Below are 11,514 nucleotides of genomic sequence, written 5' to 3'. Positions count from 1 at the left end.
CAAAATGTGGGGAAAAGCTATTGATAGAGTAATAATTATTCTATAATACATCTACTATGTACTTGACAAACTTTATAAGATCATCAATTCCAAATAGCACTTTCAACTCAGGTTTCATGCTAACCTATTCTGGCTCATCCAACAACCAGTGAAATTCTGGTTAGATCTTGAGTAATGATTGCAAATGGAGAAACAAATTACCTACATTCCAAGAGCTGTTGTACATAGTAAGAATTCGATCCACATTTCTTGACTGGTTTACTTCCTTTGGAATATAATGCTTTCTTGTAAAACTTTGTACCTAATAGTATGTTAAGGAAAAAAAGGGTAATTCATTTCAAAATTTGAAGAAGGCTATTGAAAATGTAACTTTTTAAGAGACTTTTTTTTTGTATTTAATTTCCACGAATCTTGACCTTTGCTAACAGAGTTTAGATTTGGCCTATGGCATTTGATAGATTCCAACTGCACTAAAATCTTTAGCCGCAGTAAATGTTAATCCACAGAATAGAGATTTGTGGAATGGCTTAGCTGAATCCATTTAGATTGACTTACGGATTTCACAATAAACAAATGCAGATACACTTTTCTTAGACAGACTGTTTGAATTTAGTGGATAGTGGTATTGATATTGGCCAAGTAAACCAAGGTTTTAACATCTTCTTAAATATTTTATATTATCTTTGGATTGAGGTGCATTTCATTGTGTTCCAGCCACATTTATATATGTCTACAGGCATGAAAACAATTATGGTTTAGATGTGAGATAGGTTTCAGAACACTGATTCATAGTTTTATACACATTAAGTGGGGTAAGTACTTTCATAGTTCACTTATATCTGGCTCATCTCTACATCCAAGCACATGGGGGATTTGTATTTCCTTGTTGTGGCAGTCAGTTATGGCCATGTGACTTACTTTAGTCAACAGAATACTGTGCCTAATTTTGTATCTTTTTCTTCACCTGTCAAAGCTATCATGGAAACATGTTTTAGTTGGTTTCTGCATCAATCTGAATCACTGAATAACTGGGATGAGTAGAGACAGTCCTCTGACATGCATCTGGTATATGGGTCTTTAGTGGAAAGAAGCTGAGATATTTAGGTTGTCTGTTACTCCAGCATAACCTATCAAGTCCTGACTGATAACATTGAAATACATACTTGTACACATATGGGTGAATATGCATATAGGTGGACAGTAATAGGAAAAACAAATCCTGAACTTTGTTTCCTTTCCTTCCTGAACACAAAGATAGGCAACATTGTTCAGCTTCTATTGCAGGGAGTTCTTTTCAATGAAGTGTGAAAAGAAATGATATCAGACATTTCTAGGCCTGGCCTGTGAACATCTCCCACACAATTGCCTACATGTTTCTCCTCTTTTATTCCATCCATATGCAGAGATTCTAGGAGGCTTCTGAGGCTCTAAGAGATGTAAGAACCAGTATAGAGAAGGAGCATGAGTCCCTGAGTGACAGCAGAGAGCAGAGCCCTTGTAGTGCTCTATGATCAATGGTGGGCTATCATTTGAGTCATTAAAACAAATCAAAACCAAACCAAACCAAACCAAAACCCTACTTTTATTTGTTTAAGCTACTGAAAATCTGGAGTGGAAATTAGCAATAGTTGAATACTTTAGTTTGATATGAGCCATACCTGTATACTTCCTTAAAATGAAAGATACCTATTTCCACCTCAAATTTAGCATTATGCTTCATGGGGAAATATAAATATTCTCATTAAAGTTAGGAACAAGAAAAGAATATCCACAATTAGCATTATTATTTAGTATCCTGTTGGTGCTAGCCAATGCAATTAGATAAGAGAAATAAATGATGGGTTTTAACTCTTCCAACCAGATAAATTGTGGGAGGCATTGGTGAATGAGTAGTCCCTAATACCACCAGAATTCCAGTGTTTGATAACAGGAATGTGAAATCCATGAAGAATAAATGGATGTTGTAATAATAAGTGATGTTAGGACAACAAGATGAACATTGAATAAAACTGGATCCGTGACTTCCAGTAAAGATGACAGCATAGGTAAACATAGCTCATGTCCTCATACAACTACACTGAAATTACCACTGAAATATAGAAGAGCCATCACTTGGAATTGTTGAAAATTGAGTTGAATGGTAGTCTGACAATTACAGAATTAAAGAAACCACATCCATCTGAACTGGTAGGAGGGGCACAGACAAGGAATGGATTGGTCCCATATCCACATATGGTGAATAAAAATTAGGGAGGGATATTTTGGAAGTGAGGAGTCCCAGCCCCACAACAAGCCCCTCCCAGCCCCAGATTCTAGTACCAGGAAGATAAACCTCCATTACTTCTGGCGGCAAAAACCAACAGGGATTGAGTTGGTGAAAGAGACTGTTGGAGTCCCAAGCAGTTCCTCTTAAAGAACCCACACATGGACTTACTCAGATCCACTCATTCAGGCTCCAGCACTGGAGTAGCAGCTTGAAAGGCACCAGTGGCATAGAGGGAGGAACTGAGTGTCTGGAATCAAGGGGAGAGCCAGGGGAGAGCTTTCTCCCAGACAGAAAGGCAGGCAAATGCCATTGTCCCTTTTCTGAGCCCTCCCCACACAGCCACAGAGCCACAGAGCCAGCAGACAGGTGCCATATCTGAGACTCCACCAACCTAGCTAACACTGTTAGCCCTGCCCTGGAGATCCTCACACACTACGCACCACCCAACTCACGGGCCCACCCAAGCTCGTTTTCCATATGAATCGCTGGTCTTGGCTCATGCTCCACAACTTCCTAAATCCTCTCAAACAAGCAACAGAGCCTCAGTGAGCCTCCTGGCTCTGTACCTCTTGCTAAGGGGCACTAGCCCCAGCACTAGCAGCAACCAGCCTAGGTTCACAGCTTCACTGCACCTGGGAATCTCTAAGCCCAGCACAAGTAGCAGCCATCTCAGATTGCTTTATAGCTCAGGCAGGGTGGTCCTGAGCAAAATACAGGTTGGGGCTGACCTTGGCCTGCACCACCCAGGAAACCTCAGGGCCAGTGCACCCAGTGGACAGCCACAGTCCACGTTGGAGCACTGCCACTGTGCCCCTGCACAGCTGATCCTCCACTGAAGGCAGAGGTTGGTGGTCAGTGGTTGCAGACAATCTTTGCAGCTGGCTGGTCTGGGTAAATCCCTTCCACTGATGTGCAAACAGCAACCAAGGTTCGACTACAAGAGGAGGCTGTACTCAGCCCTCACAAAGGGTGCACCTTGAGTACCCAGCTTGGGTGATAGGGGAGGCTGAGCCACTGGACTCTACAGAACACCTACATTAGACCATGCTACCAAGACAGAACATCATAGCAGTTCTACCTAATACACAGTGACAAACACAGGGAGGCTGCCAAAATGAGGAGACAAAGAAGTGTGGCCCAAATGAAAGAACAGATCAAAACTCCAGAAAAAGAAGTAAACAAAATGGAGGTAAGCAATCTATCAGATGCAGAGTTCAAAACACTGGTTATAAGGATGCTCAAGGAGCATGGTGAGGACCTCAACAGTGTACAAAGATCCATTCAGAAACGAATGATACACTAACTGAAATAAAGAACAGCTTACAGGGAAACAGCAGTAGAGTGAAGAAAGCCAAGAATCAACTCAATGACTTGGAACATAAGGAAGCAAAAAACAACCAATCAGAATAAGAAGAAAATAGCATCCAAAAAAAGAGAGAATAGGGTGAGCAGCCTCTGGGGCAACTTCAGGTGTTCCAGTATTTGCGTCATAGGTGCACCGGAAGGAGAAGAGAAAGGGCAAGAATTTGGAAATCTATTTGAGAAAACAATGAAAGAAAACTTCCCTAAATTGTTGAAGGAAAAAGACATCCAAGTCCAGGAAGCACAGAGAGTCCCAAACAAGATAAATGCAAAGAGGCCCACTCCAATATACATCATAAATAAAATGTCAAAAGTCAAACATAAAGAGAGAATATTACAAGTAGCAAGAGAAAAGCAATTTGTTACCTACAGTGACTTCCCATAAGACTGTCAGCTGATTTCTGAAAAGAAAGTTTGCAAGCTAGAAGGGATTGACAAGAAATATTCAAAGTCACGAAAGGCAGGGACCTACAGTCAGTCAAGATTACTCTACCCAGCAAAAACATCATTTAAAATTGAAGGGAAGATAAAGAGCTTCCCAGACAAGAGAAAACTATATGAGTTCATCCTCACCAAACCATCATTATACAAAATATTAAAGGGACTTGTTCAAGACAAAGAAGAAGATCAAAAGAATGAACAATAAAATGGCAAAAAAATACATATATATCAACAGTTGAATCTAAGAAACAAACTAGCAAACAAGAACAGAGACAGAATTATGGATATCGAGAACATTTTGATAGTTTCCAGATGGGAAGGGTGTACGGGAGAATAGGTGAAGAGGTGAAGAGATCAAACAGTACAAACAAGTAGTTACAGAATAGTCATGGGGATGTAAATACAGTATAGGAAATGGAGTATCTAAAGAACCTACATATGACCCATGGACTTGAACAATGATGTGGGAATAGCTTGAGGGAGAGAGGGGTGCTGGGTGGAAAGGGGCATGGGGGGAAAAATCAAGACAATTGTACTAGCAAAATCAATAAGATATAATTAAGAATAAATAATAAAAAACTGGATCTCTGTCTCAAATATTAGCTCCATTTCTTTTCTTTTTTCTTTTTTTTCCCAATAAATAACTAGTTTTTTATACACATCCCAGTGACGTGACACCACAGCCTGAAAGAAAAGTACTCAAAGAGGTTCCAGAACTGAGCAGGAACAATGGCCTAGAATGGACGAGGGGGCCAGCCAGAACCACAGTCCTCCCTGTCAGGTACTGGGGAGTCACAGATACCCGTGAGCCATCACTGCCCAAATGTGGGTCTTCAGCTGTAAAGGCTGTGCCACCTTTAGTCACCAAACAAGGATCCTGTGGTCCTCCCACGCCCCTCAGACCAGGATGAGTGACTGTCTCCTCAGTCCATGATGACGGGAACATCTTCCACATCTCGGGGGACTGCACTCTGAAGCTCACGCCTGATCTCAGGGGACAGCAGTGGATGGGGCTGCAGCCGGGGAAGTTCCAGGAGGGCCTCTTTCTGTTCTGTGGCCAGGTCTGCCTTATAGTGCTGGACCAAAGTCAGGAGACACTGGTGCCAGAGCACAGGCAGTTCGCGCTTCTCCGTTCGGAACCTCAGGAAGTGGAAGACCAGCGCGTCCAGCACCCGGTAGGGCAGTGCATACTTCTTATCTAGCAGCAGTCGCAAGAAGATGCTGTTGGCACCGCTGTATTCCATCTCGGCGATTTTCAGCATGGCCGCACTGGAGTGCAGCACAGGGATGGAGCATTTGGTGATGATGCTACCCACGATGATGGCTTCCCGGAGGGTACAGGTCCCCGATTCACACAGTGGGATCAGGATCCCTTTAAACCAGGCCCCAGGCTTGAACAGGGCCTTCTTGAGTGCCATGTAGAAGTGGAAATTTAGTCGTTTGTATTCAGCAATGTCATCTCGTACCCGGGGGAGCAGGACAAGGTTTTAGAAGCACTGGGCCATGCGTTCCTTCAGATTAGAGGCGAAAATCCTTGTGGCTTGGTACAGGGCAGCAGCAGTCCAGGCCTCGGGCTCCATGACATAGAGGATCTGCTCCCAGTTGGAGAGTGCAGGGATGATCTTAAATGCCTGGGGCAGCTTCCCACTGCGGTATTTAGATAACACCTCCCGGACTCCTCTGTAGACCTCCAGGACCTGGGGGTCCAGCTGGGGCACAGGAAAGCCTGTCACCTCGGACATGACTGTCTCAACTTCCGTCTGCTTCTCAGTTAGCTTCTCCATGATGATGTCAGCCAGGGTGCGCCTGGTAGGAGGGTTTTTATTCATAAACATCTAAATGGCACGCTCATCCTCAGGGTCCACGACCACCTCTGTATGGTGGCCCACCCCTGTCATTGTGGCAGCTTTCTCCAGGGTAGGCCACTCTTCATCCTCGTCATCTGATACATCTTGTGGCACTCCTGGACCCAGCCGCGTGATGCGCTCCCGTGGCGCCGCGGGCCTTCCCCTAGTCCTATGCTCGGCCTCGAGCTCCTGCTGCTGCCGAGCTTGCTGCAAAATCCGTCGGGTCAACCGGGGCCCTATATACTCTTCATCTCCCTCGGTTCCACGACCCTACCGCTTTTCACGGACCCCTGCCGGCACCGCGTCGCCAGCCAGAATCTGCTCGGCAAGGGGTGCGTGTTTTTCCTGACCCCTCACTCCGCGAGCCACCTTGAATTTGGGCATTTTTCTCGAAAAAGTTGCCGGGAAAGTTCACACGTGGGCACGGAGAACTCTTAAGTGCGCTTGTGCTCTCCATTCATTTTCTTGATCTAGAATAGCTTTAATGTAAAGTGGTTAAAACAGTGAAAATACTAAACAGAACACATAAAATTAAAGAAAATCTTGACATGGGAACAGTCTTTCTAATTTTATATAGCACATAGAAATCATAAAACAAAGTTTGTTAAATTCAAATAAATAATTTTCTTTGAAAGTTCAAATGTTAAAGAACAAAGCAGGAAAAATATGTAGGAACTATTTTACAAATAAAGGGCTAATTTTCCTAATATTTGAAATACCCCTTATAAATCAATAGAAAATATCTTAATAATTTAATATAAAAATATGAAAAGAATTTATATAGGCAGGTCTTGGAAAAGTCAATATAAAGAAATGACTCTTTAACAAGTTTTTTACTAAGGAAAATTCCAAGTCTGTACTAAACTAGACAGAATAATACTGTGAACTTCCCTTACCTGTAACCATCATCCAGCTTCAACATTTTTGAACTGCTAGCAAGTCTTATTTTCTCATATCCCTCCATCTATTTCCTCCAGAAATACCCTTCTCCACCTATCAGATAGACAGAGATTAAAAAAAAAAAAGCAACACACTTTGTGGGAGGAAAAGTAAAAAAAAAAGTGTATCGTACATTCCTGAAAGAAATATAAATCAATTTCAATCTCTATAGAGCAGCAATTTGATTTTTTAATCAATTTTAATCAAGTTATGAGTAAGCAGTAAAAGTGTTATATGAAAAGCCCCATATTTTATATGTTTAAATTGTTTTTTATTGTCTTTACTTCTAAGATGTTAAAGGTGGGACCCGTTCTTGAATCTCTAGAGGTGAAATAAAGTACATATTGCTCTGGAGTGCCACTCACATTGAATTTATGGTTTATCCCAATGACTTTATGAGCTGTCAGTGGTTTTGCTGTTGGAGGATCATCAGTCCTGCAGTGAATGAAGTCAATCATGCCATCCAGGGCACACCACCTTTCCATCCATGTCCCAGAGTGCATTTTTGCCATTCATTTCAGTAGTATATATAACCAATCAGTGATGGCCAAAAAACTGCTTGTTGTCTTCACAGTATTGTTTCCATATTTGTCTTTCAGCACTAATGTATCAACCCTTCTATCTTTTGCCCTGAAGAGAATTCGTAGATGACTTCTGACCTATGGCAGTCCATACTTGGAGAAGACCGCACGTACTCCATCTCTCCCCACAGGCCCAGCCCTCCTGGTTAGCCTAGCTTTTCAAAATGCACTGGGAGACTAGAGCAATTTGTTCTTATCAAAACTATAAATACTTTGACTCAGCAAGTCTCTCTCAAGGATTTTTTTTTACACATCTCTACTTGCACACATGCAAAACTGCATATCTATAAAGTTATTAGTTATAATGGCCAATGATTAGAAAGAACTGAAATGCTAATACTTTATAGCTATGGGAAAAAAAGGGAATAAACTGTATGAGTATGGAGTGATCTCCAGGGTATATTGAGAAGTAAATATGCAAAGTTCAGAACAGTGTAGTAGTGTAAGCCCCCCTCTACATAAAAAGAGGATAACACAAAATGGCTTGTAGCCCTTGAACCCGTGGGCCTCTCTAGAAGAAAACTGGGTAGCTACTAGATGTGGATGGAAGGGGGAAAATTCAATTTTCTACATATGATTTTGAATTATGTATCATTTCCAAGTACTAAATACTCACACATAAAATTAAGTTAAAAGTGAATAAAGTCCTGGCAACTGCTACATTATGTGTTCAAGCAAAGCACATTATTTGTCTCCTCCCAACCAGTGAATAGACTGATGACTTCTCTTTGGAAATGAAAAGAGTGACCCATTTAGAAACAACCCCCTCCTCTAGTGCTCTTCAGTCTCCTGCAGGACCTCTTCCTTCCTGGAAATCCTCAACTTGATATGAGCACTAAATGCACTTTATTTATATTTTCTGTGATTTTTACCTGTAAAGAAGAGAGAATGCTGATAAAAAGAGATTTCTGAAATCTGAATTCCATTATGATTTGGAAAAGCAAGCATGGGGCTCTACACAGCCTGACATAAAGAATTTGAGGGGAGGATTAAGATGGCGGAGAAGTGAATGGGAGTCACGCTGACCTCCTCCCCAGACCCAACTAGAATTGTGACTAAATAGTGGAATAATCACCTGGAAAACAATGGAACTATAGTGGGAGAGGAACCTTGGAGCCGCGGACTGTGGATTCGACTCTCACACATCCCAACGGGTGAGAAGTGCGGTGGAGGCTCGAGAGGGTGGGCTGGGTGCCCACGGGCACTAGCACCAGAGGGCCATTGAAACGGCCAGTTAGCTTCCCCCGAGAAGAACGGGGCCTGAATCAAAAACAGGGACTACACTAAACTACAGCAGCTAAAACCAAGAAAATACAGACAAAACCAACCCCAAAAAGCTTAGGGGTGCTCTCTGCCAGAGACAGGTGGCTGGGGATGCAAAGAGACATTTAAAGGGCCAACGCAAAAATTGCAATGGCAGCCACCCTCCCTGATCCTCTGGGTAGAGGCGGCAGCAGGGTGAGCTGGTGCCTGGGAAAAGACTGGTGAGGAAAACTTTGTGAAGAGAACTGACATGGCGACCGGTGGAGCCCCGGTGAAGAGGCACCTCCCACTCTGCAGCTCCCATCTCGCTCAGGCATAAGGGAATCAATTAACCTGCCTTTTGTGCACCCCGAACACAGCTTGTGCATGTGAGCTGGGGGGCTGAATGCAGACTGGCTGCGAGAGCCTTGAGGAGAGACTGGAGACGGAGGTGTTGGGGAAAGAACAGGAGGAGGAACCGGGGAGTCCTGACTCCCTCCCCGTTCTGTAGTCTCCATTGTGGGCTGGAAAGGCGTGACCCCGAAGAGGCAGAAGCAGGAGGCGCATGAACCAGACTGCCCGCGATTGAAACGCAGTCCATACAGGGGGTGGATTCTTGGCTGAAGGGGTCACGGAACTGCCCGGAAACCCCTGAAGAGAGACTAGAAACGGAGGCGTTGGGAAACGAACGGGAGGCGGAACCGGGGAGTTCCGACTCCTTCTCCTTGCCGTAGTCTCCCTTGTGCGGGAAGAGGCCACATCCCCAAAGAGCCAAAAGCCGAAAAGCACACATAGACACCCCAAAACCACCCAGTGCAGGTGCACGCACTTGCGATGAGTGACCGGCGAGGGTTGGTGAAAGCTTGCACCGGCCGGCAAGGCCTCCCACAGATTGGCACCAAAATGGCCTGCAAGGGAGTGCACAGAGCGGCAAGGGTAGGTGTAAATTGACCCATCCGGCCTGTGATTGCGGAGCGGCTCAGAAAAATAGTAGATCCAGGGCGAAAGGGTCACAGAGCTGCCCAGAGTCCCTGGAGGAGAGACAGGAGACAGGATTAACCGGAGAGTCCTGGGGCTGACTTCCTCCCATTTCTGTAGTCTCCATTTGGCGAGGGCAAGCAAAGCACCCAAAAAGCCAGAAGCAGGGAAAACACACAATAGAAGACCCTAAACTGACCAGTGCCGGGGAGCTCGCCTGCCAGCGGGGCCAGACAAGTATGCGAGGTTGCAAATAAGCCCCCTGGCCTGGGGCAGGCACTCATTAGCCCAGGTGGGTGGGGGATCCTGCCCCGCGCCAAGGAGCGTGATCAAGGAGCCAGTGAGAGAGTGCAGAGCAATCCCAAAAAATAGTCCAGCCCTTACCGAAGAGGTCACAGAGCTGCCCCAAGCAGGAGTCAGACACAGACAGGAGAGCCCTGGAAGGCTCAAACAAACAACCCAAGGTCATATAGGGTCAACAACTGACATCATCAGAGGCAGGCCCAGAAAGAAAAGTAAAGGGAAAAATAAATAAATAAATAAATAAATAAATAAATACATACATACATACATACTAAAAAAAAAGATCCACCTACAACTAGAGAAGATTAATCCACAAAGTCAGGAAATCTAGACAGCCCAATTGAAACAGATGCAAAAATAAATAAAAAAATAAGTAAATTACTTAACAGACTCTCACAATAATGGGAAGAAAAAGAAATTCCCCCCCAAATGAGTGGAAAAGGGGACTCCCCACAGAGAGAGCTAACTGAAATAGAGGCAAGGGAACTATCAGATACTGAATTCAAAACAATGGTTCTAAGGAAGCTCAATGAGCTCAGCCAGCTCAAAGAGAACTATGAGAAACTGCAGAGAAACTAGCAGGATTTTACAGCACACTATAGCAACCTGGAAAAGGACATAGAAACTATCAAGAAGACACAAGAGGATATGAACTATACCATTTCTGAATTGAAGAACACAGTAGAAGGAATCCAAAGCAGGCTGGATGAAGCCGAGGATCGAATCAGTGAGATGGAGGATAAGGTAGAAAGAAGCTCCCAGAAAGAACAAGAAATGGGAAAAAGGCTCAAAAAGAATGAAGAGGCATTTAGGGAAATGCAGGACAACCTGAAATGCAATAATATCCATATAATAGGGATACCAGAAGGAGAAGAAGAGGATCAAAGGATAGAGAACCTCCTTGAAAAAGTAATGATGGAAAATTTCCCTAATTTGAGGAGAGAAAGGCTCTCGTGAATCCAGGCGGCACAGAGGACCCCACTCAAGAGGGACTCAAAGAGGTCCACTCCAAGACACATCATCATTAAAATGGCAAATGTCAAAGACAAAGAGAGAATCCTCGAGGCAGCAAGGGAGAAGGAGAAAATAAACATACAAGGGGGCCCCGATACGCCTAGGAGCTGACTTCTCAACAGAAACACTACAAGCCAGAAGGGAATGGCAACAAATATTCCAAGTCATGAAAAGCAAGGGTCTACAGCCAAGGCTGCTCTACCCAGCAAGGCTCTCAATTAAAATAGAAGGGGAAATACGGAGTTTCCCAGACAAGAGAAGGCTTAAAGAATACATCTCTACCAAACCAGCACTCCAAGATATGCTAAGGGGACTGGTTTAAGAAGATTAAGGAAAAGAATGAGAGAGAGAGGAACACAGGTACAAAGAGAAAAGATGAGTACATTTCTATCAGTAATATCTCTCAATGTGAATGGACTAAATGCCCCAATCAAAGGACACAGGGTGGCTGAATGGATAAAAACACATGACCCACACATATGCTGCCTACAAGAGACCCACCTCAGAGCAAGAGACCTACAAAGATTGAAAGTAAAGGGAT

At 43.9% G+C, this 11,514-nt stretch overlaps 1 protein-coding gene across 1 annotated transcript; it reads right to left on the bottom strand.

Moving 5' to 3' along the window:
• Nucleotides 1-4,898: 4,898 nt before the first annotated feature.
• LOC129085695 (bystin-like) lies at nt 4,899-6,300 on the bottom strand. Its single transcript, XM_054592122.1, is given in 1 exon segment — nt 4,899-6,300. A coding segment is annotated over 1 exon segment (1,308 nt). The 3' UTR covers nt 4,899-4,992.
• Between the last annotated feature and the right edge of the window lie 5,214 nt (nt 6,301-11,514).

This window comes from Pteronotus mesoamericanus, unplaced genomic scaffold (genome assembly GCF_021234165.1).
Source record: "Pteronotus mesoamericanus isolate MK-2021 breed Mesoamerican mustached bat unplaced genomic scaffold, CSHL_Meso_final scaffold_31, whole genome shotgun sequence".
Lineage (NCBI taxonomy): Eukaryota > Metazoa > Chordata > Mammalia > Chiroptera > Mormoopidae > Pteronotus > Pteronotus mesoamericanus.
The sequence above is the reverse complement of the archived record's forward strand: the minus strand, read 5'-3'. Positions and strand labels throughout refer to the sequence as shown.